This window comes from Rhea pennata, chromosome 1 (assembly GCF_028389875.1).
Source record: "Rhea pennata isolate bPtePen1 chromosome 1, bPtePen1.pri, whole genome shotgun sequence".
Taxonomy (NCBI): Eukaryota; Metazoa; Chordata; class Aves; order Rheiformes; family Rheidae; genus Rhea; species Rhea pennata.
Window position 1 is genome coordinate 37,102,085 of NC_084663.1, and position 27,561 is coordinate 37,129,645.

The following is a 27,561-nucleotide window of genomic DNA, read 5'->3' on the forward strand; positions in this document are numbered from 1 at the left end:
TGATCTTTTACTATATTTATTTCATTAGAAAATTTAAGGGAATTAAAATGAAGTATGTGGCTGGCTCCCTATGTGCTGTCACAATCTTGTATATACCTAAAACAAGTGCTGTAAATGAGGTATTCTTTAATTACTAATTATTCTAATGGTTAACATCTGTAGTCAGAATGTTTTGAACACTTAGTTGCCCTAACACATTGTTAGGGCATGTCTGGACCCAAGTTACGCACCTGTGACTGTTAGTATTTTTATAGTAGCAATCTTTACTACTTGAAGTGTGACCACAGGTTTTTTTTGTAGGAAAGCAGTCTCTTACCATTTTAAGTATTTGATACTTGAAAAGGAATAGACTGTCATGGTGAGAGGAATGTATACCTGTATGACCTTGCTGGAAAAGACTGTGCTCTCCTAATTGTAGTAAGATCAGATCACCACAGAACGTAGTGCAGCAGTTTGAAAACAAAAAACATAATAATTCTGCATAAATAAGGCTTAATACTTCCTACACATATTAATGCTTAATGTCACTAATTAATACTGGTTTTAAATAAAGCTTGATTTAAAAATGTGTTGCTATGGTATTTGAACTGATCTTCTGAGATAACTATTCCATTAAGTATCTTCTAGTGTTGACTAGCCAACTAAAACTCTGAACAGTGTGTGTAGTGGAAGATCAATTTTTAAATGTACTTATGTAGCATACAGAAAATATTTAGAATTGCATTGGCATTGTTGTTAGCTAAACATGTGAAGAGAATATATCCTTGTATCAGGTTACTTTTAACAGCAAAACTTGTCACTGCTCTGTTGAAGATTAATCTTTTGCCAGATAATATAAGGATCATCAGGAAAATATGCCTGTATATGTTAGGAGTTTTATTTATATAACTGTGGACCACACCCTAACTGGAAGATGCTGTCAGAAAAGCATTTTCCCCTCAGCATTTTAACTTTATTTTAATCTTTTGGATGTTTTGGGCTAAGAAGGTGGGGGGAGGGTACAGAGGGAGGAGACTCAGTAGAGCAACTTTAATCCCTAAAGGTTTTGACCCTGAGTGGCCTTGTTCTGTATTGTAAGGCAGCATGTGAAGCTTGTTTGCCACGAATCATTACTTTGTTCCAGAATAGAGAATGTTCTGGTTTCTATACTATCAAGACCTGCAAAAAAAATTTTTTTTGTATCAACTCAGTTCTACTTACCATGCGTTTTGGTATAATTTACCCTGTAATGAGTTTTATAGAAGTGTCTATTTGTCATCATATTAAATGCTGGGCTTTCCTTTGCATGCTTGCTGTTGGTTGTCACCATGCCTCCTTTCTTGCAGTGGGGGAGGGTGAGCAGTGGAGTATGCAGGAGACATGCAATACCAAGAAATCAGGAGTTCTACCTATAGGCATGTAGGCAGTTTCTAACCACATTTCCTTTGTATTTCATCTCTTCCACATGCCAGTCATCTTCCTTTCCCCCTGCATCATATATACTTATGGAATAAGGCCTTATTTCAGGCCTAATTAACCATGCTAGCATACTGCATTTTTTTTGAAACTCTTGCTGTCAGAAGCTGTTGCTTACAGCATCTGAGTGTTTGACAAAACCTTTTTATTCATTGTGTTTAATCCAGAGCATTACAGAATGGCCTATAGACCTACATAATCTCTTTAGAACATTTGTCCAGCTTGGTGGCTAGTTTTACACAGAATTTTCTTAAAAAAAAAAATAGTAAATTAACACCCATTATAAAGAACAGGAAACTTGATTAACAACTCAGTATGAAGTATTTTGTGGTTAACTTCTGTGACACTTTTCCTGTGTGTGCTTGCTTTAGAAAAAAGCGCTCCTGATGACTTTGCTATCTAGGGGAAATACTTTATAAATAATTTTATGGAACATCTAACAATATTTGAGATGAGATGCTTATTTTTGCACTTGCTAGCCTTATAAAATGGTAGACCTTTAAATTTGCTTATTTCTTTAGAATGGTTTATTTTCTAGACAAATTCTGATATCAATGATTTTGATACTGAAGTCTGTAGTAGAAGTATGCATGATGTCATCTTCGTGGGGTACATACTATATGTTTTGTTTTGTGAGCAAAACGCTGTGGTTGTTGTTGTCATGCTTTTAAGTTCTCTTGTGATGCTGAGCAAATAAAAGTTGTTCTTTCTTTATTTTCAGATGATGATTGCACCTTCCCCTGGAGAAGAAGTGGGTAAGGCTGTTAGGAATAGGAAACAAAGAATATAGCAACAAAGATGGATGAACAAGCCCTTCTAGGACTAAACCCAAATGCTGATGCAGACTTCAGACAAAGAGTATGTAATTAACTTGCTTATCTCTCTAATAACAGGGGGTGCTGTTTCAATGAAAAAATCTAATTTTTTTGACCATGTGTTGTTACTTGGTTAACTGACACAAAGGGATTGTGGTGGTGTGTACTAAACTGGAAGTCATATGGGAAGTTTATATGTAAACTAAAGGACATATATCACCATTTTTATGAAATTGCACTTAACGTATATAGAATTTATTTCTCTGCGCTGCAACTTTCAGTTCTCAGTACTTTTGCTTAGCACCTCAAATATCCCCCAAAATGAAAAATATCCACTGAAAACAGAGTTGTTGCAGTTGTTCTTTTAATTCTTAACTGTTTTTTTGGATTTGAATGGTTTACATACCTTTACTGTCTTTTAATGAAATGTGTATTTTTAACTATAGTGAAGCTTATATTAGCTAATATAACTTAAATCATGGTGTACGAGTACTTGACAAAAAGATAGGAGATGCTCGTATGAAAAGGCATTTAAACTTCCACCGCTATTTAAAGAGAAAAATTTTATGCATCCTGTTTATGAAATCAATTTGAGTGTCTACAGGATGACCTCCAGTAATATCTTTCAGAATTGATGCTAATATACAAGAATGTGGCTTGATATATCCCAGTGTTGCAAAGGAGCCTGCTAAGTGTGTCCTTTGTGGGTGCTTGCCCTGCTTGGAAGGCTGGATATGGTTAATTTTTAATGTTTTGTTAATAGAATACCATTATCAAATTTGAAGCTTACAGATTTATTGACCTTTTAACCATGCAGTCTGTATGCTTTTGAATACTATATAGTAAAAGGTGACTTAACATTTCAATATTCATGTAAGAAGTAGCTTAGATAAAGTAAAGCTGTGAAACAATTTTTAGTAAGACTGTTTGATATAAGGAAATCTCCAAGAATTGTTTTCTTGTTTTAATATCTAATTCAATCAGTTGTGTAATTACTTTATGAAACTGATGAGTGGAAACAGTTATGAAGTAAAGAAAAACAAAATCTACAGCCTTGAAACAGAGACTTGCACAGATTTGAAATAATGTCTTCAATCTGCTCTGTTTCAAAAATTACTTTATTTGCTTTTTAACAGACCATACTAAATCTTAAAACAATTAGATCAAATTAAATGTTAATAAAAGCTATTTAGAAGGTCTGATCAGCAACTTGAGGGTCCAAAATTTGGCAGAATCATAGGATTCCTTCTAACCTTTTTCATAGATTCATAAATTAGATAATCAGTGGAACATTGTATTTGAATATTTCTTGAGTTTGACATGTAGAATACAGCCAGAGTGGTCCGGCAAGAATAGTGAGTTGGTTTCAGTGAAAAATTTAAATGTCTTCCCACTTAGAACTTGTGGAAGGAATTGGAACGTGGATTTGAACTTTCATTCTTGCAGATACTCAAAATCCAGATAGACGAGTCTGTGAGCAGCTGCCTGTAGCTGATCCTGCTTTGAGCTAAGAGGTTAGACTAGACTGTCTCCAGAAGTCCATTCTAACTTGAACTCTGATTCTGTGAATTTTATGTTAAAGTACCAAAATCTTAATAATGAATGTAGAAGGGAAATGAGCACCACCTTCAGTGTTAGCATTTGTGGAAATACTCTTCCAGTATGATAATGAAGGAGCCATATAAATACTTGGATATAGCCAAATAGAGTTCATCCCTCCTGAGGGAGGAGCGTTTAAATGCGAGTCTAATCTGAATGAGATGTTTTGCTGTGGAGGGTTTTTTTGTTTTAAGGTGTTTTGTTTTTTTGTTGTTTTTAATGAAACATCTTTGAATGCTTGCAGGCACTAGCCTACTTTGAGCAACTGAAGGTATCTCAGGATGCTTGGCAAGTTTGTGCAGAAGCATTAGCTCAGAGTATGTACAGGTAATGTATCTAAAAATCATTGCTTATTTTCATTAGCAATATGTTTGGGTCTGCTTTATTTATTTATTTTTATTTATTTATTTTGCTCTACAGCAAAATACCCAGAACTATGAACTGGGTAATTGAGAAGCTGTACATTAAAATGGACTTAATGCATACAGTTTTAGTATCAGTATTGATCTGTAACTGCTTTTCCAGGGAAGAGCAATTAATATGGAGTTTTATTTATAAACTTAGTAGCTCAAAAACTGCTGCTTTATGAAATCCCAGAAAAAAAAATAAGTTCTAGTGCCTTGGTATTGTATAAGTACTATCTTCTTTGGGGGGGGGGGGATGCTGGGAATGTTTTAATTGTGAAATTATGGGCTTTAAATGCTGTAAGCTTGAAAATAGTTCTTTGTTCCCACTCTTCTACTGAACAGGCCATCTCATTTTTCATGAAACTGATACAAAGCTTGTGTAGTCACTAGTATTTTTACATGAATGCATGTATTTATATCTCAAAACACTTAATTCAGATTGGAAGGAGCCTCAGCTATCCCAAATAACAATAAGAAAATAGTGATTTACAGTGAATGCTTCTTTTTGTACATTATTTATCAAAACTTCTCTGACTCCATCAGTGTGTGCACTGATTTACCAAACCATGCAAAATTTGGAAAAAAAAGCGCTTTCTAGTCTCTATTTATTAAAATGCCTACTGACTCTTGTTAAAATTTTTGGTCTAAGATAAACATAATAAATGTGTAGATTATAATGTATGGAACAGTCTACCTTAGTCTGTATTTCAGTATGTCTTTAGCTTTGCTGTTTAGACACGGTGTGCAACTCTCACTCAATGTACTAATGGTCCAATGAATGTATTATTGAAACCTAATAGATTTTTCTTTTTTATGGGAGGATACAGTAATTATTGTAGTGTTGTATGGTCAATGCAAAGAATAACAGATTGGTGGATATAGGGAAAAATAGAAATATTAATTTAGTATTTGCTCATTTTTAACATATGAACTGCTCAAGTATTTGTTGCTTTTATTTTGAAGTAACAGCAGTAGCTTTTTTTTTCTAATGGATAGCAGTTCTTGATTTGCTAAAGGGACCACTGGTCTGCAGTATTTGAGGAATGTTTTATCTTTTCAGAGAAGTGCCATGAGTAACCGAGCTATTTTTCTTTTCTAGTGATGATCATATCAAATTCTTTTGCTTTCAAGTTCTAGAACATCAAATTAAGTTCAAGTGAGTAGTCTTTCTTGATACCAACTACGTAAAGATGTTTAATTTCCATTTTTGTGCTGTTTACAAAGATTTTAAATGGTACCTATTATTCCTGCCATTCCTGAATAAAGTCCTTAGACCCTTGATTCTGCAAGCCATTAGCTCAGTGTTAATTGATGAGGTGACTTTAATCCAGCCTGCAGGACTTTTCTTTGTATTCCTTTACCTTTTCTTGGGAGAAGATTAGTTTTTTATGAACTCATGTTCTACTCGGCTAATACAACCTATGCATAGCTCAACATGGAGTCAGTTACCAAGGTTGGCATTAAACTTTCTTAACCCTTCCCTCCTGGAGTGCCCCTTACTCTGCACTCTTGCCAATTTCTGCAGAAAAGAGGTTGAGTTTTGCAAGTAGCAGCCATATTCAGAATCCTAGACAAAGCTTTATTCATGCGATAAGCATGGCAGAGATGTTGCGAGAAAGTAGTCTTTTCACTGTGAAGTCACATCATAATTTTACGGAAAAACTACTTTGAAATATTGTAAGTTCCATTGCATGGAACTACAGTTGTTCTGGAAAGTCATGGCAAAGACATCTGCCTCTTGGGATATTGACATGACGGGTTGTAGTATACTGAACACAGGGGTCAGGCTTTAGATAGTAATAAAGTATGTTTTGCAGGTGAGTTTTGCAATTTGGTTTTGGAGTAGAAATTTAAGACTTAAGTTTCTGAAGTTTTATCTACCTGGCTTTACCTCATTGACTTTCTTCTTCCACTTGTTCAGTTCTGTCACCTGCTTCCTGCAGTACATTTTCCCATTATTTCATGCTTCTCATTTGCTTTCTCCTAGTATTTTAAGGTGGGATGCTTTTTTCTTCTCCTTAACAAACAAGTAGCTGAAAGGGGGAACACAGGGGCCCCATGCAGCAGGAGCAGTTGTTAGGGTCTGTACCAGACCCTTAAGCAGCTTGGAGGAATAATTGCAGGGAGAGTCATACTTACTGTAGTCCTAGGAAGGAACTTGTTGTGTGGGTAGTATTTGAAGTGTTGAAGTGGGCTGGTTATAGTTATATATTCGGTTATAGTTATATATTCTGAAAAGACTTGTATATGTATCACCTAAATGCAAATTCCTTGCTTGCTTATTTATTTTGACTTATCTGTGATAATAAATGCACTGAAGGCAACCATGTTAAGGACTTGCTTGAGCCCAGTGTTGACAGAATATTTGAAGAGTGTACTAAACAAGCTTGAGCATATAGAAATGGCTTGTCTCTCTCCCTGTGGGTTATGATAAAATGTGTGTATTTTTTTTTTAGAGTGATAAGTTATGTCCCCGACAGTGAGGCAGCCTTCCTGCAAAACTTCAAACTTCTACTCCAATACAGGAGGCACTAATGCCTCAGTATGATTCATTACTATAGACAAAACATCTTTCCTTATTCTCTCTATAAGACTTTGATTCAGAACCGTTACATACAAGTAGTTGTGTAAATACCTTTTTTTAGGAACCTTTCATTTACACTACTCTGATTGAAATAGTTTTTGCCTTGTGGCATGTTGCCGCTGTCATGAAGCAAAACTGTATTTTGATCTTGCTACACTTTGTTTCAGATATTCTGAACTTACTGAAGTTCAGCAGCAGCTGATAAGGGAAACACTCATAACATGGCTGCAAGCGCAGGTAAGTATGTTCCTTCACAGCAGTCTTACATTAGTAGGCTAGGATAATGTGTTCAGTGGAGGTTAGGTGTCCAACCTGTAATCTGAGTTTAAATGTGACTTCCTGAAAAGAGAGTATCTGATGGTGAAAAGCTTTGAACATTCTAATTTAAAGAATTTCTAATGTTCTAATGAAGATTATCTGCTGCCAAAGAAGTCTGTGCTTGAACTCTCTATTACTGAATATTAATCTTTTACGTCAGATAACGATGGGTTGTTTAATCATTGTGTACCAAATATGGAAATCAAAGCTTCCCTTTAGAGAGGTATAATCCACATTCCTCATGTTTTTGGCTGCCTGAAACAGGAGCAGTAACTCTGTTTTTAGCCTAACTCTTATCTATTAGAATACTAGCAAATGTTTGTAAATGAACAAAAGACTACTCAGGCTATGCGTCTATTAATATTATAGTAGTATACTGACTACTTTCTTGTGTAAGCATAGGACAAATAGTGTTTCCCTAGTTTTTCTTAATCTGTCAAAATCATGTAAATCATACTGTTAATGAAAACCTTAATTTTTCCATTTGTCACCTTCATGCTGTATATGCACGTTCCCTCCTCCTCCTTTATAACATGACCTTTCAATGAAAGTCAGGTTATAAATGATCCCATGTTAGTCATCATTTAGCCCAACTGTAAGTATGTAATCTTGGAAGACTAGTGAATGAATTCTATTTTTTATGTCCCCTCTAATTGATTTCCTTCCTATGTCAAGAATTAATTTTAAAAAATGTCAATATGTTTTGATGCAGTTTAAAGTTAATTTTGGAAGCAGTTATGAGAGGGAAATAATTTTCTACCTTTTGAAGAAAGGTATTCCGTACACAGTAAAAGTGCAGGGGTATACTTCTGTTTCACAGCATTTTATTAGTCTATTTGACATACATTTTATTAGTCTGAACTGTCATTAGCTTTTGCTGGAATTAGTTATCATAGCTGAACTTACAGTAGATATCAGTTGGACCTAAGAGTTTGCAACCAGCAAAACTGTCAAGTGGGCTGTTACAAATCTTGCCTATATCTACCATTATCTAGCTGTCATTTCACTTGTTTTGCATTGGAAATCCGTATTTGCCTTGTTTGCACAAAGCTGAATAGTAAGAATGGGTTATAATACAATTTGAAATAATACTTGAAAATCATTGCAAAATTGATTAATATTGTTCTTAATTTATTTGTGGCAAATTGCCCTATTTAGGGAGAGTTTATAGAAAAAGAGGAGGAAGAGAAATTCGTAGATTCCTTCTTTCCCTGATAAGTTGAGATCTAGAAGCACATCTAAATATTCTTAAAGCTAATATTTAACTTAGACAGAAGTTAACCACAAGAGGACCATGTCTTGCTTTCTAGAAGTTGTTGTTTATTCCTTCCACCAACTTAAACTTGCTGTTATTATTTAAATAATACATGTAATGTCTTACTATGGATTAAAAGTCTTTTGTATCATCCAGAGAGAATGTTGCCCCTACTTCATTAAAATTTTGCTAAGTTTTCTTCAAAATTGTTGGAAAGACTAGGGTTTTTTTGGTTTCTTTGTTTGTTTGTTTGTTTTGTCTCAGCCAGTAAGAGAGGAGAGAGGAACTATATTAATCAGTATACAGAAATCAACAACCATTAATGATATTTTTCTAATCTAGTAAAAATATACAAATAAAATATTTTGTTTCTACCAGATGCTGAATCCCCAGCCCGAGAAGACTTTTATTCGCAACAAAGCAGCACAAGTCTTTGCACTGCTTTTTGTTACTGAATATCTCACAAAATGGCCCAAGTTTTTTTTTGATATTCTATCAGTAGTTGACCTTAATCCACGAGGAGTGGATATGTACCTCAGAATCCTGATGGCTGTTGATGCTGAACTGGTAGACCGTGACGTTGTTCATACATCAGAGGCAAGTTACAGCTTTGCATTATCATTTTCTTTAACGTTCAGAAGAGTTCTGTAGGTAATTCAGGCAAAAAACTTAGAGGTGTTTTCTCCCTATGGCAGCCCTACCTTAGAGACATGAGGTGGTTTAGATCCAAGAGCCATGTGTCATTTAATGCTCTTTATGGTTTTGTACTTTTTCTTTTTTTTTTTTTTTTTTTTTTTTTTAATGTTCATTTCTACTAGTGCGTTTTTTTTTTTAAGGAATCCTAACGTCAAAAATCTATTTAATGGTCTAGAGGACTTCTTTTCTCTTTGTCAACCTTTTGTCAGCATTTGGACATTATGGGTAAAAAAAGTAAATAAAACTTACGTTATTAATTATTTTTAATTTAAAGAGGAGTAATCTACTCTTCTGAGTTTTCTGACCTCTATTTGAGTTACTAATCTTGCTTGGACAAGCATTATCTGGAAAAGGATGTGAAAATGCTACTAGTTTATATTTTTCTTTGACAAGATTAATTTATCCTTTTATCCTGTTGATAGGAGGCTCGTAGGAACACCTTATTGAAAGATACTATGAGGGAACAGTGCATTCCAAGTTTGGTGGAATCGTGGTACCAAATCTTACAAAATTATCAGTATAGTAACTCAGAGTTGACATGCCAGTGCCTTGAAGTTGTTGGAGCTTACGTATCTTGGATAGATTTAAGCCTGATAGCCAATGAAAGGTAGGAGTTATTTTTGTTGGCACATCTTTGTAAACATAACCTTCACAGCATGCTGATTGTATTTCTATATTAAATTTAAACTCATCTTTAAATAAGGACTTTAATTATACATTCATCTTTGTTTTTTAGTAAAGCATTTGACTTTCCAAGCTGATATCGTGGCCAAAATGGACATGCACAGTTTGCCAGATCCTCTGTGAAATATATAAGATGCTGATTTTACTCAGTACAGTAGACTTTAAAGAGTTTTTTTAAAAAAAGTTGTACATATGTGAACAAGTAATATAAAGTTTCTATATAATGCTACTGTGTAGATATATAAAAATAATTTTTTAAATTTTTTTCTCAGGTTTATAAATATGCTGCTAGGTCACATGTCTGTGGAAGTTCTCCGGGAAGAAGCCTGTGATTGTCTATTTGAAATTGTAAATAAGGGAATGGACCCAATTGATAAAACAAAACTAGTTGAATCTTTGTGTCAAGTATTACAGTCTGCTGGCCTCTTCAGTATTGATCAGGTTTGTAAATTGATTTTGAATAACAGTGAGTCAGGCGGTTCTTAAACAAGCAGATGAGCAGAAAGCTAAAGAATAAGTCTACATAAGCAGGTGAAAATTGTGTGTGCCTCTGCACTGATGCTAAGCATTTGTAGCAGTTTTATGATACTTAAGTTTGCCAGTAGTATTTGTAACTCTTTTTAAATATAATGTGTTTTATTTCCTTTGTCCTTGCTAACTTTTTCTTTATTGAATCAAGGTATTCTTCTAATACAATCCCATCACTTCTCCTTTCCTCTGCTAAAATGTACTGTGCATAGTGGTTGTGTTTCAGTGCCTAGAGACCTCCCTTCTAAATAATTCTGTAATAAGTACAAATATTGCAGTCAAGGCAGTTTTTTAGGGTGAGACCTTAGAATAGCTGTTCATAATTAGGCAGAGGAAAGAGAGCTTTCTTCAAGTTTTATGCTGTTATGCATGTCTGTTCTGTCAGATACAAGACTTGCAATTCTTACCTGTGAGCTAGGAAAATAAACCTGCCAGCCAAAGACCCATTCCCCATGCAGCTATAGTGCATAAGGAGCAGCTGTTAACTACCTGTTGTGGAGAAAGAGAAAACAGTTTTTATAAGGCTCCAGTTCTTCAACTGCAAGACAGTTGAATTCTTCATTGTGAAGTCTTTTGCAAATATGTATGCCTACTAGACTGCAGAAAATACACATTCATTGTTTCAGGAATTGTTCCTCTTAATATTACCTCAGTCTCTCTGGCAGGGGGTTTGGCAGGGGGCAAAGCTTGTGTTTGGGATGGTAGTTTTAGCAATATTTCTCAGTTCTAGTCAGGGGATTTTTGCAAATGCAACCCCTAAGTACCTAATCACTTGCTCTTTGGAGATTACTGAAAATTTCTACTTGCTCGTTATCAGTATTTCTGAAGTGAACACCCATAAAGTGTCTTTCCTCTTATCTACCGTAGATTAAGCTGTGTATGTGTTTCCCCTAGAATTATTAACCTACTTGCTGTAAAGTGAAAAAAGTGACTAATCTGAAGAGATGAATCAGTCTACTTCTTGTATGATGGAGGGCAGCCAGCTCTAACATTAATTTTTGTCTCTCCATTCCACAGGGAAAACAAACCAGGCAATTATACTATTCACCTAGGAGACAATTGTTGCCTTTATATTACACTGTGTTCATACCAAGCACAAGCAGTATTGTCTGTAATGTCATGCCATTTAAATCTGAACTCTGTTATTATTTTCAATCAGACTTCTTTTGTTTCAGGAAGATGATGTGGATTTTCTGGCCAGATTTTCTAAGCTTGTCAACGGGATGGGGCAAGCATTAATAGCTAGTTGGACTAAACTGGTAAAAAATGGTGATATAAAGAGTGCTCAAGACACTCTGCAAGCTATTGAAGCAAAAGTGGCTCTAATGTTGCAACTCCTAATTCATGAAGATGATGACATCTCATCTAATATCATCGGCTTCTGCTATGACTACCTTCACATCTTGAAACAAGTAAGTGTATCTGACCTCAGTTGAACATCACTTTTTGACTTATTACTTGTTTCAACTTCTTGGGAATATATAAAGCAAGACTTTGTGGCAGCTGACTGCAAAATAATCCTTTTAGACTAACTAGTATTGAGTATCTTTATTGGTTGTGGCATACTATTTATACAGTTTGGGGAAATCTGAAGGAATTGAGTTAAATATGGTGTTAAGTGGAAAGAATGCTTGCAAATCGTATGGCTGTTAAAGAAAAGCAAATGTATCTTGCTATTAGAAAAAGTTATGATGCAAGAAATAACATTTGAAATTTTGTGTTTATAGCTTTCTGCGCTTTCAGACCAACAAAAAGCTAATGTAGAGGTAAGAATTAAAACTTTATTTTGACTAGAGTCTTACTTCAAGAACACATTGTGTGACAGAACTTGTGTTTTGTTGAAACAAGTCATGTTTGTGTTTATATGCCTTAAAATGTGCCTATAGACAATAATTAAAGGGGAAAACTTAAAAGTATATGAACTGTTTCATCGGCTTCTATCCAGTAACTTCAGTTGTTTCTTTAAATAGTAAACCCATATTAAATCATGTATGAAAGCTATTTTAGTGCTAGCCTTCCCAAACAATTCTAGTATCTTAAATCCGTTCTGGTAAGCTTGTAGAAAGACTGTATTATTTTGTTCTGAAATCAACATATAAGAACAGGTTTTCCCTAGAGCTTTTTGTTCTTATTAAAACCTGCTGCAATTCCAAAGAATTGGAAGAAGTGTGGAAAGAGTTGTCATCAACTCTATGTTAATATATGTTAAACTTATTTTTTTTTTTAAAAAAAAAAAAAAAAAACTACTATTCAAACGTAATGCTTGTACTGAGGATGAGCAGCTATAAATACTAAGTTTAATAAGTAAGGTTTGTGTCCAGTCTTGGAGATAGTAAACTTGTTTGGTTTATTCACCACAGTCCTTCTGGACTTCTCTGAGCTTTTCACACTAATTTAGATCTTGGACTGACAAGGTTTGTGCAGGTTTTCTGCAAGCTGATAAAACTGAAAACTATGATTCCTTTTTCTTTACAAACAAAAATGAATTTTGTACTTGTTCTTTTAACAGTAAATTATAAGTTCAGTTAACTATATCCATATTATCTTAACTAGTTTTGTTTAACGTACCTATTTTAATCAGATGAACTAACATTATAGAGAGGCTTCATAACATCACTGAACCTTTTGTTTTTGTTCTTCTGTCCCTTTTCTTTATAAATCAGATTACCACTGAAGTGCACAATACACTTTTTTCAACTTATTATTTAGTAAAACATTTAGTCAAGAGTTTTAAGAATCTGAAACAGTAAATAAGTGATAAATCTAGAATTTGAGATTCAGTAGAGACAAGATGAAGTCTTTATTCCTGTTGCAGGGTTTGTACAGCAGTCCTTACTAAAGGTGAAATTGCACCTCATTGCTTGAACGGATCTAATGGCTTGCTGCTGCTGAAGGGGGAAGGTTTGCTTCTCCTACTCTCTTGGGAACTGGTCCCAGCTGTTACTCTTGCATCTGTTGCTGCACTAATTCAGCTTGTTAATCTGGCAAAAAAATAACCTTTCAGAGATGTTGAGCTGTTAGAGAAGTTAGTTATGCTTATGCTGGCCTGGATCTTTAAAACAAGACCTCAGACAGTCTGAGAGATAAGATTCCATCTGTCTAGTTTAGACATCTTAATTGTTATTCTCAGTGTGTAACTGAACAGTACAGACTACAAGGAAGGAATAAAGCCAGATAATACTGCCAGAGACATAGCACTCTGCTGAGTCATCTATGCTGTGTATCTGGAATAGCTTCTACATATTGTTTGATATAATGCATCTGTTTTAATATGAGTATTACTTCTGCTGCATCTTTGAAAACCGTAATTCAAATAGAATTTACTTAAACTTTTACAAATATTTTTTAACATAAGCCTTTACTGTAGGATTTTAACTGTTGCTTCTTATCACTTAACTGCTTCTCCACTCATAGATCTGTTTGTTTCTTTACCCTAGGCAATCATGTTGGCTGTTATGAAGAAGTTGACATATGATGAAGAATACAATTTTGAAAATGAGGTATTCTGATGTAAAAACAGACAGACTAAAACGCAGCTTAAATTACATGTAGAAAACTCGCTCACACTTTAAAAATCAGTAGTTTGTACAGGCTAAGATTTGAAGGCTTAGTGCTAAGTCTGTGGGCTGATGCTTTTTTTGTGTGGAAAACTTTTTAACCGAAGAGCATATCTGAAGAGTACAAAACAATATAGTAAAGGGTTATCCAAGCCAGTTCAGTTAGTGGGTTAAGTACAGCTGCATTTTGCACGAAATCATTTCCAGTCAAATAGAGCTGTCCTGTTGGCTAAACATGATTGTTGAACTGGCTCGTTTGGAGGGATTTTGCATGTTGCCATGCATTACTCCTATGTTGTGCAAAAGAGTTGAGAAATATATTCTCTAATGAAGCTCTTAAAGGTGCTGCTTGACAGCATCTGGAGGAGATGTAACTTCTGTAAAAATAGCATAAAGAGGAAGAAGCTTGTTTGTCTTAATTTCACTTTTCTCATATGCTTGTATATCTGTCAGCCAACAATAATAATTGAATATAGTCTGCAGATCTGTTTTTGCCCCAAATGTTTGGGGAAAGTATAACCTAAAAAAATTGACTTGTACTGTATGCAGTCAATGATAAATGTTTCTGTCAGTTTAATTTTAAAACTAGATTAGATGGTGAGGAAGAACTGCTTTATGAGCAAGGAGTCAATTTTCAAGAGCTGGGTCAGTAAGGTTTTGCCAAGAGCATTTTCTTTCATTTACTTTTGGCTTTATCTTCAGTCTGAAAAACCTTTTTTTAGTGTGTTTCTGGACAGAACACAGTAGACTTCAACATATCACTAAATTACAGCCAGACAGTAAAAGAGCTTGCTGCTACACTGCAGGAGCATAAGACGAAGATTATTGAATTGTCTGAGCTTGGTATATTGTTTCTGTGCGTACATATTTTTGTTGTAGGTGCAATTGTCTAAAACAGTTCTGGATGTATTTAAGCATGGGCTTCTCTGTTATGTGCCTGTCTTGTAGGGTGAAGATGAAGCAATGTTTGTGGAATACAGAAAACAGTTGAAATTATTGCTGGACAGACTTGCTCAGGTCTCACCAGAATTACTGTTGGCATCTGTCCGCAGAGTTTTTAACACTACACTTCAGTAAGTTTCTTGTTTTAATCTTGTGAATACATTGTCCTTAGCTTTTTTTGCCTTTTTTACTGTCCTGGTTCATACTGAACATAAACATGATGTAGTAAAAAGAAGTCAGTTGGTTTAATAAGCTTGTTATAACTTTATTATAAACTTGACTTTGTATAATAGAAAAAAACTTTCCTTATGTAATCTTGAATGAGAGCTTTTTCTTTCTTTCTTTTTTTCTTGGAGATGTCTCTTGATCTGCCACTTACCTGTACAACAACAGCCACTTTGGCAGATGCATTTGTTTACCTCTCAGTACAATGCATATGACATGTAGAAAGTAATTTTATATATTACTGCTCACAGAGGAACAAAGCTGGACAGAGGAAAAGAAGCAGCAGTGAAGTATTTTTATCAAAAGAGACGGAAGCAGTCCTGAAATGTGTGTACATAAATACATTAACATTATAACCAGGCACATGAAATTATTACCAGGTGCCTAACTAGGAAGAAGTTATATATATATGCAAATAGGAATAGTTTTGTCAGTGGCTGAATGAACTGAAGCTGAATGCCTCATCCACACATCAAAGTAGGCTATTTTCATACCTTAAAAAAAGGCAACTGGAAAAATCTGTAGCATTCAATTTGAAACTAGTAAAGAGAAATCAATACTGCTTTGACAGAAAAGACCTACATCTACATATAAGGTGTTCCAAAAGCATTTTGAAATACTGCCTAGGTCTCACGGTGTGCTTTTGCATAGTTAAAATCAATCTGTCCTTTTTATGCTGTGCATCTGAAGAATATTTGACTGAAAATAGTACTACTGCCTCGTAGAACTGGTGATTATTTCAAAAGCTATTATTGACTGGTATGATCTTCTTATTCCCTGTCTAGGAATTGGCAGACTACACGATTTATGGAAGTAGAAGTAGCAATAAGATTACTGTATATGTTGGCTGAGGCTCTTCCTGTATCTCATGGTGCTCACTTCTCTGGTGATGTTACAAAAGCTACAGCTTTGCAAGATATGATGAGAACAGTAAGTATGTGTGACGTGGGAGCTATATAAAAATGTTAGTAGACTAAAACATTTCAGTTTGAATGGTTCATCTCAATTATTGGTATGTCACCTAAATTGTAGTTTAATGTTATAAATGGTTAAAGTACTAACTTGTTAATGCTTTTATCTGTAGCTGGTAACTTCTGGTGTTAGTGCCTATCAACATACATCAGTCACCCTGGAATTCTTTGAAACAGTGGTTAGATATGAAAAATTCTTTGCTGTTGAACCTCAGCACATTCCAACTGTTCTAGTAAGTTCCATCTCATTTACACTTTCAACTAGATCAGACTTTCCTTGAAATCTAAGAACTTCTTTCCTTTTCTGAATGTCACTAAGGAAACTGGCTTGCTTAAATTGTTGAATGATTAGCTTTTCTAGCCTTGTTCAGGGATTGTAAGACTGCAATGCTTTCTTGATTGCAGATGGCATTTTTAGATCACCGTGGTCTTCGCCATACAAGTCCAAAAGTGCGAAGCCGAACAGCTTACCTCTTTTCCAGATTTGTCAAGTCTCTTAAGTGAGTAAAAGCTGTTACAAATGTTGCATCCAAATTGTACAGAAGGGCTCTATATGGTGAATTCAGTGCATTACAGCATCATTAGAACAGGCTGGGTTTTAAATGAACTGCAGTGAATACATCAAAACAGTGTTCTAATGGAGGTGTCCTATTTTGAAATACCAAGGTAGCACTGGAAAAAAAAATCTGTCATAGAATAAAGAACTTGAATGTATATGTTTAGCTAATTTTTATTAGCTGTTCAGTGAGCACAGCTGAGAATGTGCAGATCTGCACACTCACAATAGTAACTCACCCTCCCAACCCCAACCAAGTTCTGAATATTTGGAAAATACACAGATGGAGTTTACTCAGTCTGTTAAAGCCCTTCAAACAACTTCCTCCTGCTGATCTGATTTCGCAGGCATGTATTTGAATGTAGAAGCAGGAGAAGCTGCAAGACAACTCAGGTTTCAGAAGGATCCTTTTTTCAGCGTTCATGAAAGTAGCTTCACTCACCTGAGTGAAGTATTTGTGTGTGTGTTATAAAAGAATGAGAGAAAGAAAGAAAGAATTGATTTCTCACTGTGCCATGTATCTACTTGGCCTACCACAAGCACCATATTCATAACCCAGGTATTTCTACAACAATGCTTTGATTTTTAAAGGGTGATTTCTATATTGAGAAGATAGTTTAGCAGCAAGCTTTACAACTTAAAGAAAATGCCAAGAGTTCTGTAAAATAATTTAAAAGTGTTGCTTATTTAAATTTCACTTCAGTAAGCAAATGAATCCCTTTATTGAAGATGTTCTGAACAGAATACAAGACCTACTGGAACTTTCTCCTCCTGTGAGTATTTAAAGCATTTTTTTGTAATAAATAAGGCTTGCACTTACTCATCAGTGTGCCAAAGTACTTACTGAATTGTGAGTTTAGTACACTAATGTATTTAACCACAATTATCTTTTTTGGTGTGAAATCACTTGCATGCATCCATTTGTACCTGATTTAATTACATTGCTCACTTGAGTTTCTGGGAGTGTAGGCTAGAAATGAGTATGTAGAAGATAAACCCTTTGAACTGTATAGAAATAGTTGTTCCTCTTATGTTTCATGAGTTTTTTGGTGTTTCTACTTAAGTAGGAAAAGATCAAAACTGTTGTAACTGTTCTGTAGAGATTGCTTATGCAATGATTAAAGAAATAGTAGTATGTTTAAATCTTCATTGGAAGAAGACTTCCATAAGAATGCATTTAGCAATTTATGCCTATTATGTTCCATTCTAGGAAAATGGTTACCAGGCCCTCTTAAGCAGTGATGATCAACTGTTCATTTATGAAACAGCTGGAGTATTAATAGTTAATAGTGAATATTCTGCAGAAAGAAAACAGGTTCTAATGAGAAATTTGTTGACTCCACTGATGGAGAAGTTCAAAGTATTATTGGAAAAACTGATGATGGCGCAAGATGAGGACAGACAGATGGCACTGGCAGACTGCCTGAATCATGCTGTTGGGTTTGCTAGGTAGGTACAGCATTGACTGTATCTGGTTTGAGTAAAAGGGAAGTGTAAAGAACTTACAGTAAGGAGGCATTGAGTTTCTACCTGTCGCTTGTTGACCTAGCACAGTTTCAGTGGTTGGGGATTTTTCCCTAGTAGCCAAGAAAATGAGTTGAATCCTCTTAGAAAAGGCTGTTAGAGATGTCAGTGTGTTACAAATTTGCTCAATATTCTCTTTATCTACATCTATTTCATTCCTCATGAAATAGCTTCCTCAAAGAACTGTATGGAGCTGTTTTGATAGTATGTTGCTTGTGAATTGTTAGACTTAAATGTCCAAAAGCCACCAAAGTATAGCTACTTCATACCAAATTGTTATTTCCAGTGTTTGCCTCTTATCTCATGAAATATACTTTTTTAGCTTAGTATATGGATTTTAAAGTATAAGTTATTCTAGATGTTACTGCTTCTCCATCATACTGGAATGTGAGCTTGGTGTATTGCTTTTACAGCCGAACCAGCAAGGCTTTCAGCAATAAGCAGACTGTAAAACAGTGTGGCTGCTCTGAAGTGTATTTGGACTGCTTGCAGACATTTTTGCCAGCTCTCAGTTGTCCACTACAGAAGGAGGTTCTGAGAAGCGGTGTCCGCACTTTCCTTCACCGCATGATTATTTGCCTAGAGGAAGAAGTTCTTCCATTCATTCCTTCTGCCTCTGAACACATGCTCAAAGACTGTGAAGCAAAAGATCTTCAAGAATTCATTCCTCTTATAAACCAGATAACAGCTAAGTTTAAGGTACGGTATTGCATAAGCTTTTGGGAGTCAGAGCATTGCTGAATAGCTGCTTGCTGAGTACAGAGGGCAGAATAACATTAACAAGAGGGCAGAATGTGTCAGAACCTTATTTCACTGTCAAATATACGTGTAAGAATCGAATAGGAAACAGTCTTCTCCTGCAGTCATACGTGACTGGACATGCATCAATTAAATGAGTATTTTTCTTTAAGTATTAGAACAAAAATCTAGACAGAATATATGTTTGAGACTAATTATAAAGTACTACTTAAGCAAAATGTGGTTCTTTTTATTGGCACAATTTCATACTCAAAAAAGTGCTGAGCTAATAATTCCAACTGTATGCTAAGTTTTGAAGTACATTTTTTCATTTCTTATAATGAGATGTATAGTTAGGTATATAGAAACATTTGATCTGCATATAGTGAAAAACACTGATTTACAAGAACTTGATGCAGTATTCTTGCACAAAAACATACAGTGAGGCTTAATGCAGTATTATACAAAACAGATTGACAAATATGGAGGTTTTTATACCTTGGAAACACTTTGGAGCTCTTGAAAAAGAGGCATGAGGTATGTATTAAGTAGGAGTGGATCTTCAGCTGATTTTATAGCAAAGGATCTTGAAGATCCTTTGAGAGATACCTAGTCTTAGATTCACACAGCCTAAATGCATACGTACTGCAATATTGTTACTAATATGTTACTCCCAGCTCACTTTATAGAGCTGCCCACAAGAATGTTGTGCAGTTATGAATAGGGTGGCAAATTGATTGCTATATGAAAAGATCAAGAAGTTCATTAAAGGAGCTTAACTAAATCTTTCAGAAGAATGCAAAAATAAAACTGCTAGAAGTGAAGTGCATTTTATGAGCAGTAAAACAAATCCGTAATATGTTTGGATAAATCTGACATCTGGACCTGTGGCTGGAATATGTTTCTACAAAGTTGATAGTGAAGGAACTTTGAAAACATAAGTCTTCCTCCCTAGTCACAGAATCGGTAGGGTTGAAAGGGACCTCTGGAGGTCATCTAGTCCAACACCCCTGCTCAAGCAGGGTCACCTACTGCATGTTAGACAGGATCACATCCAGGTGGGTCTTGAATATCTCCAGAGAAGGAGACTCCACAACCTTTCTGGACAACCTGTTCCAGTGCTCACTCACTCTTACAGTAAAGAAATTGCTCCTCATACTAGGTGGAACTTCCTGTGGTTCAATTTTTGCCCATTGCCTCTTGTCCTGCCACATGGCGCTACTGAAAAGAGTTTGTCCCCATCCTCTTGACACCCTCCCTTCAGATACTTGTACACATTGATAAGATCCCCCCTCAGTCTTCTCTTCTCCAGGATAACCAAGCTCAGCTCTCGCAGCCTTTCCTCATAGGACAGATGCTCCAGCCCTCTGATCATCTTCATAGCCCTACGCTGGACTCTCCCCAGTTAGCTCCGTGTCTTTCTTGTACTGGGGAGCCCAGAACTGAACACAGTACTCAAGGCCTCCTCAGGGCTGAGTAGAGCAACAAGATCACCTCCCTTGACACTCTTCCTGATATATACAGGAGACCATTGGCTTTCTTGGCCACAAGGGCACATTGCTGGCTCATGGTCAATCTGTCATCCACCAGCACTCCCAGGTCCTTCTCTGCAGAGCTGCTCTCCAGCAGGTCAGTCCCCAGCCTGTACTGGTGCATGGAATTATTCCTCCCTAGGTGCAGGACCCTGCACTTGCCCTTGCTGAACCTCATGACGTTCCTCTCCACCCAGCTCTCCAGCCTGTCCAGGTCTCTGTTCTCAAATAATTTCAATACTCTGCAGTCCTTTTCACAAGTGGTCCTAAAAGTAGTTCAAGATAAAAGTAGATAATTAATAATAGTTTGTCTAAGATGAAGAGGATAAAGGTTGCAGGAGCAAGATGGAACAAATGCATTTGGTGTCGTGTCTAACTTTTTACGGTACTGTGCCATTCTTTATAAGAACATGTTAAAATAAGAATTCTAGTTTTGTGAGGCTCATCTCGAATGCTTTCAAAACCTTTTTAAAAAAAATCTGTAATCATCTCTTCACTGCAACTGGCTTAAATACTAAGAAATGGATGTCTGCATTTTCTCTTTATGGAACTCTGAAGTTGTGGCTCAATAGCAGCTCAGTGGAATTCTTCACTTTTTCAACTCGTTGTTTAGTGACTCTAGTACGCTTACATATATTTCTGATTACAAGTAGAAAATACATAGTAAACTTATTATGTAATGCTGATAGTTTATTAGTTTAGAAAAACATTTTTGTTTAAGCAGTCTTTAAAGATAATGCTACAAAAAGTGATCTGCTGTCAATTTTAGCCTCTCCAAAGTGAATTTTTCATAACTACAGTGACTTTACAGTAGCCTATCTTTGTATTTTAGGGAATTTGAAATAGTGTTTGCCTCAACAGAAGAGTGAGAAATGCTGAAAAGTCTTTCATTTCTACACAGAATGAGACTAGATGAGTAATTAGATATTTTTGTATGAAAGACTAGGTGATGTGCAAGTCAGGTATGGTAGCATTCATGGTGAACCTGATGTGATTCACTTTGTTGTATATAGTTGGTGCATTAAAATATTAACTTTAACACTGAATCAAGCTGAGAACTATAACACACCCTTAAGTTTTAATTTCCAAATGTTCCGTTGATGTTACTGTCTGAGTTGATGCCCTCTTCCAATCTCCACAGACACAGGTTTCACCTTTTCTGCAACAGATGTTTATGCCACTCCTTCATGCTATTTTTGAAGTGCTGCTCCTTCCAGCAGAAGAAAATGACCAGTCTGCTGCTTTAGAAAAACAAATGTTACGGAGGAGTTACTTTGCTTTTCTGCAGACTGTAACTGGCAGTGGAATGAGTGAAGTCATAGCTAATCAAGGTAAGTAACCACGCTGCAATCCTTTGAGAAACTGAACTGTTCTCATCCTATATAACCACAGATTTGTCTGCTAAAATCATTAGCCTAGTTCCTATAAAGAACTGCTAGCTATGTTAAGGTGGAGCAGGCTGAATACTATATTTAACCTTTTCTGTTTAAGCAACAGTTTGGGTTTGTAAAATCCAACTGTAATTGATGTATTCTTCCTAGTGGTGGTATGTAAGCAATATTGACTTTTTTTTTTTTTTTAACTTGCAAGGAGAAGGATAGCATCTCATGTAACATTGTATTTGATCTACAAATCAGAGCTCATAAAATACTTTCCTGTAGAAAGGCATTCCAAAATGGATAGCAATGTTCAAAACTTGTATAAATGTTCAAACTGTTGGACAAGACCACTCACAGCAGTTAGTATTCTTAGCTCGTCCTGTATTATTTACTTTCTGAAATACATATCAGTAATTTATTCCATAATCTTCTTGTTACTATCACCCGATCTTGTCATCTATGGAAAAAGGCATCCTTTGACTTCTTAAATATGTAGTTACCAGGTTTTCCCCACCAGGAGTGCCAAAATGTAAATTATTGCTTTTCAGAATTCAAAGTCAAATATTCAGTTATTGATTCTTTACTAAGTAATTCTTTTAATCTGTATACAGTCAAAATGTCTAGGGATTTTAAAAGCTTTAAATTGACTCATCTAGTAGATGGAGCTCAGATTTCCTTCCCCCATCCCTAAAATTCTTGGTAATACCTGTGGGAAAGGAAGCAGTGTTAAAATAGCAAGAGCATTCTTGAAAGAGGCGTTTGAGGCATTTGTGATCAGCTAAGATATTTTATAGAAATTGAATAGAAATAAGTTTGGAAACAGCACAGAAGTTTGAAGTATGATAAAAATATCTGTGCATATGTTAAAAGGCATGTAGGCTACTTAAGTACTGTTTTAATCAACTTTAGCAGGTTTAGATAGAAGAAAGCTTTTTTTTTTTTTTTTTTTTACGAATACCTGTCAGTGCACCCCCTCATCTTAGTGTGTATTAAAGACCAGTAAAGAAAACAAAATATTAAAATTATCACAAGAAATGGATTATAGCCAAAAGTGGTTTTGCATCAGTTTCCCCAAAATATTTGAGATCCATGCAAAAAACTATTTGTGTTTGTTTGTGTACAGTTGAACAGTATTTGCACAGTATTTGTAAGCTGAAACTTATCTTCAATATGGTATTTTTCTGATATACAATTGTGTAAAAGTACACAAAAGTCTTAAACTACAGTCTTAAATAACAAGCTTATTTTATTCTATTTAAGGTGCACAGAATGTGGAGCGTGTATTGTTCACTGTCATTCAAGGAGCAGTGGATTACCCAGATCCTATTGCACAGAAGACTTGTTTTATTATTCTTTCTAAGCTGGTGGAGCTTTGGGGTAAGAGTGTCTTTTAATAATTCCCTTCTAGCTGCTACTAATCATGAGCAAGGATAAAATACAGAATGTTATTTTTCTTTTCAGGAGGCAAAGATGGACCAGTAGGCTTTGCAGACTTTGTCTACAAGCATATTGTCCCTGCATGTTTCTTAGCACCTTTAAAGCAAACGTTTGACTTAGCAGATGCCCAGACAGTATTGGTATGTATTACAGAATTTTTATTTTCATTTGTATGGGACAGATAATTAACATGCCCACATGGTATCAAAGATTGGTTTGTCTCACAAACAAAAGCTCTTATGTTTTTTAATGGGGTACTGGGTTTTTAATTTTTGCAAGTGTAACACTGTATTCATCTATGTTTAAAGTCAAGGTAGAGAATTGCAGGTTTGAGTGTTTAACATTGACCTGTATTTTTTATGAATTAATGTCACTGAAAGTGAACAAATGTAGATGGCTATTTTGTAGTTCATTTTGGTTTCAGCTGTGACAGACATTGTTCTGGTTAGAGTGGAGCAAAAACTGGAAGTAATGGTTGAAGTTCAGTTAGCATTGTGTGAGGGAAAGGGCGGTTATAATGGCTTTGAACTAGCCCATGTTTTGGGCCTTTTATCTTCTTTGGGTTTAAATACTTAAAGCGCTAATTGAATAGTCTAATGTTATGCATTATCTTACAGGCTTTATCAGAATGTGCAGTGACATTAAAAACAATTCATCTCAAAAGGGTAAGCTTCATAAAACTTTGCAGGGAATAACACTTAAAGGCTTCTCTAGTGCTTTTATCAATTTCTAGAAATACTGATATAAAAAATAGAATAGTAATTCATCCTCATGAGTTAATAGAATGGCTGTAGTATTATGTAGGAATATAGAGTCCAAACTCTTGACAGTTTACAGCAAAGTGTTGACTATTCATTAAGGAGAAAAATCTTCTCGCTTGATTGTTACTGGATTTAGTTGAAGAATTCTTCTGCTTTTCAGTATAGTACTTACTGACATAAAAGGGCAAGCAGAGATGTACTATAGAGTACTTCACCAAACCTAAAGGCATCTTTCAGTATCTTAAGAGACTTGACTGAAAAACACTTAGGGAAAAAAAATGAATTTTGCATCAGTTAACAATCAAAATATTTTAGCATATTTCCATGTTAATGGGAAAGCAAGCAGTTTCTGTGTCCATGTTACTGTTTCTGCTACACCCTTGAAAATGCTGGCTGGCTTTTCTCCACCTGTCAAATGCAAATTATAAAGTTGCAAATACAAATAACTTAAAAAATTTTGTGTAAACTGGCAGAGATGAGGTCGTGTTCTGATTGAGGAGACTTTCTGAGTTTGTACCACTTTATGCCCCAAAGCAGCGAGGAGACAAAAATCTGTAGGAAATGGAGCGTTGGTAAATGAAGTGCTTCCTATCACAAATACTATTTTTATTAACTCTACCAATGCAACTATAGGAGAATGATCTGAAATCTTTTTTTTCTACTCCTCATATGAACTATATAGCAGGTTCCAGTTCTAGGGTTAACTTACGCCTGAGTGAAAAAAAATGTTGATTGACTTTCCTCTTAAAGAGGTATTGGGTCTTGTTTGTATACCACTGTACAGTAAAACCTCTTGTGGTGAGAGACATTTGATAATTCCAGGTGAAGAAAGCAAACAAATACTAATATATTAGACAAAACAGACCTGTCTGCTTCTCTCAAAGGTTTGGGAGTTCTACATTTTAAACTGTTTGTCTACCTTAAATTACATAGTGTTTCAAGAAACTGACTGGCTGTTTTGTAGTTCTTATTTCAGTGCAATTTCACAAAACCTTTTCTTCTGTGTAACAAATAGTACTGAAACATGGAGTTCTTAATGCCAAGGCTGAGATAAAATCTTCACTACAAATGAGAATAATATGAACATTTGATATTTCATATGCACCTCTTCTGTGTAAAATAGTCAAATAGACTATCTGTTTTCAAGCTCTTCTGTACCATACAGTGTAAGCCTGAGTTCCCAAAAGCATATACAAAAATATACTTGTTCAAGTTGTGTACTGCTTTTCTTTAGGGTCCTGAATGCATTCAGTATCTTCAGCAAGAATATCTGCCTTCTTTGCAAGTAGCTCCTGAAATAATTCAGGTAGGAATTTCTAAAAGAACACTTGGAAAATTCTAACTAGCAGAAATTCTAAATGAGAGCAAAAGGTATATAGGCAGAATTAGTCTGCTACTGGTCCTCATTAATCATATTTTAATATCACATATCAAAATAATTTAGTGTAAAGAGTGAAGTTATTGCAAGAATACCTTGTAGGAAAGAGCCTAGTGCATGTCTAAACCATATTCCTACTTTAATTCAAATCCATTTTAACTTGCGGGAAAATGTATCAGAATCCTTATGGCAAGAAGTCAAAAGTAGAGTGACAATATTGAATGTATATTAAAAAAAAGTATAAAAACAAGTGTGAAAATAAAGGTTATGTTCATCACTATGGAAATTCAAGCCACAGCTCTGGTTCTACCGTCAAAGTGCTGTACAGCATAGGGTTCCCCTCTGCCCCCTGTTTTGGAGTGGTAGACAGTATAAGAGGGTTCCAAGAAATGAAATCTTTCGCATTTGACTGTTGTCTCAATATTAAACATTGTTAGCCACATGGGAAGCATCCCGTGCTAGCGGGAAGAAATTGTTAGCTGGTGACTGACAGAATTTTAATTGCAACAAATACGGAAACTGTAGTAGTGAGGTTTGCAGCTTTAGGCTATAATTGTACTCATAAGGCTTAAATTCAGAGCTTTTAAATAGCATTAAAAATATGTAAAGATCAAATATTATTCATTTGCCCCAATGTTGTTCTGATCTAAGGTTATAATTTTTTCAGCAGTGACAGACATTGTTTTGCTGTAATCTAATGTAATTCTGGATGTGCATACTACTTCAGATAAACTTTTACACCTGAAGTATTCATTTCAAGCCACCAAAAGTTTGATAAGAATCTCTTTGATTGCAGTCCTCTTAGATAGTCCTGCTTTTCTCTATTCAGCTAAGTGTGAACTTGATACCCCATATTTGAAAAATAAGCTGCTTTCACCTCAGAATGCATTTTGCCTTCCTCTTGTAGCCTATTATAAATTTTTTAGTAATAACATGCTGCTTTTTTTTTTTTTTTTTTTTTTTTTTTTTTTTGTTACTTAAGGAAAATACAAGCACACACTAATGGATTGCATAAAGGCTTCTTAGTTGTTTGTTTTTTTATGTACTGCTAACATATCTCAGGTTTTTTTCCTTTTTCCTCTTACAGGAATTCTGTCAAGCACTTCAGCAGCCTGATGCTAAAGTTTTTAAAAATTACTTAAAGGTAAGGATTTTTTGTTTCTTTAAATAGTCTTTAATTCAATCAGAATTGTCACATAATTCAGTCATGGTAGTGACCTGAAGAAAAACTGAAATATTCATTGCTCTAACTGAAGACTAAAATGATTTCATAGCTTTTAGGTACTGTGAATTTCCAAGTAATAAAAGTTTTTTTTTTTTTAATTATTATTTATTTTCCTTCCTTCCAAATAAGTGAACATTCTATAAATATAGTTATCTTCAGCCTTTTGGTATATCCTCAGTAGCTTGGTATTTGTGTGATTTGTGGTGTTTGTTTAATTTAAACAGCAAAAAGATGATGTTTGTACTTGCAGAGAATATGTTGATATACTTCATTTTGGAAGTTTTGAGGAGTGTAATCAAAATAGCACAAGACATCCTTGAGATCAGTGGTTTAGTATGTTACAGAAAATTAGATATATCTTACTATCTTACACTTCTGAGATATGGAATGGTTAAAGTGTGTTCCTCCTGTCTTAAAAGATTGTTTCTTACAAATTTTTAACAGGTATTCTTCCAGCGAGCAAAGCCCTAAAGGAAGTACTGGAATCTCATGTATCGCTTTCCATAATCAGGAACTCTGGTTGTTAATTTATAAAAATGCTAACTCTTGTGCCATTCAGACTGGTTTTGTTTTCTTTTTTTAAATGTTGCTTTGTGCTCACATCAGTACATGTTTTAGCCTTTGCGTTAAAAAAAAAAAAAAAAAAAAAAAAAAAAAAAAAAAAACACCCCACTTCTGTATCTTGAACATGAAGGCATGTGACAACATGAAAAGCTTCCTGTATACCTAGACAACACTTCTATTATGTATAGGATGATTTAAGCTTATGCTGTAACATACAGCAATAAAATGACCTATTTTTGAAATTAAATGTAAAAATCCCTTAGGACCATAGTAATGGTTATTAAAATGTGTACATTTTTGATACTGAGTAAAATGTTTTCATAAGACAAAATTCATTCATTCATGTATGGTGACATGAAAATAAAACAATCAAAGCCATTTTTGTAGATAGTCATTTCATTGAAGTTGTCTTAATGATAAAAAATATATAT

At 35.0% G+C, this 27,561-nt stretch overlaps 1 protein-coding gene across 1 annotated transcript in view; it reads left to right on the top strand.

Moving 5' to 3' along the window:
- XPOT (exportin for tRNA) overlaps nucleotides 1-27,124 on the top strand; it is a 28,334-nt gene extending 1,210 nt beyond the window's left edge. Inside the window, exons 2-25 of the mRNA XM_062584139.1 lie at nucleotides 2,177-2,313; nucleotides 4,114-4,196; nucleotides 5,376-5,432; nucleotides 7,028-7,097; nucleotides 8,812-9,030; nucleotides 9,552-9,736; nucleotides 10,086-10,254; nucleotides 11,517-11,753; nucleotides 12,069-12,107; nucleotides 13,779-13,841; nucleotides 14,847-14,971; nucleotides 15,851-15,995; nucleotides 16,150-16,269; nucleotides 16,442-16,536; nucleotides 17,296-17,365; nucleotides 17,803-18,041; nucleotides 18,530-18,815; nucleotides 21,528-21,717; nucleotides 23,026-23,142; nucleotides 23,227-23,342; nucleotides 23,820-23,867; nucleotides 25,198-25,269; nucleotides 26,429-26,485; nucleotides 27,011-27,124. Of these exons, the coding sequence (XP_062440123.1) occupies nucleotides 2,254-2,313; nucleotides 4,114-4,196; nucleotides 5,376-5,432; nucleotides 7,028-7,097; nucleotides 8,812-9,030; nucleotides 9,552-9,736; nucleotides 10,086-10,254; nucleotides 11,517-11,753; nucleotides 12,069-12,107; nucleotides 13,779-13,841; nucleotides 14,847-14,971; nucleotides 15,851-15,995; nucleotides 16,150-16,269; nucleotides 16,442-16,536; nucleotides 17,296-17,365; nucleotides 17,803-18,041; nucleotides 18,530-18,815; nucleotides 21,528-21,717; nucleotides 23,026-23,142; nucleotides 23,227-23,342; nucleotides 23,820-23,867; nucleotides 25,198-25,269; nucleotides 26,429-26,485; nucleotides 27,011-27,037 (2,889 nt within the window). The 5' untranslated portion in view covers nucleotides 2,177-2,253 and the 3' untranslated portion in view covers nucleotides 27,038-27,124. The remainder of the gene's footprint in view (nucleotides 1-2,176; nucleotides 2,314-4,113; nucleotides 4,197-5,375; nucleotides 5,433-7,027; nucleotides 7,098-8,811; nucleotides 9,031-9,551; nucleotides 9,737-10,085; nucleotides 10,255-11,516; nucleotides 11,754-12,068; nucleotides 12,108-13,778; nucleotides 13,842-14,846; nucleotides 14,972-15,850; nucleotides 15,996-16,149; nucleotides 16,270-16,441; nucleotides 16,537-17,295; nucleotides 17,366-17,802; nucleotides 18,042-18,529; nucleotides 18,816-21,527; nucleotides 21,718-23,025; nucleotides 23,143-23,226; nucleotides 23,343-23,819; nucleotides 23,868-25,197; nucleotides 25,270-26,428; nucleotides 26,486-27,010) is intronic.
- Nucleotides 27,125-27,561: the final 437 nt, after the last annotated feature.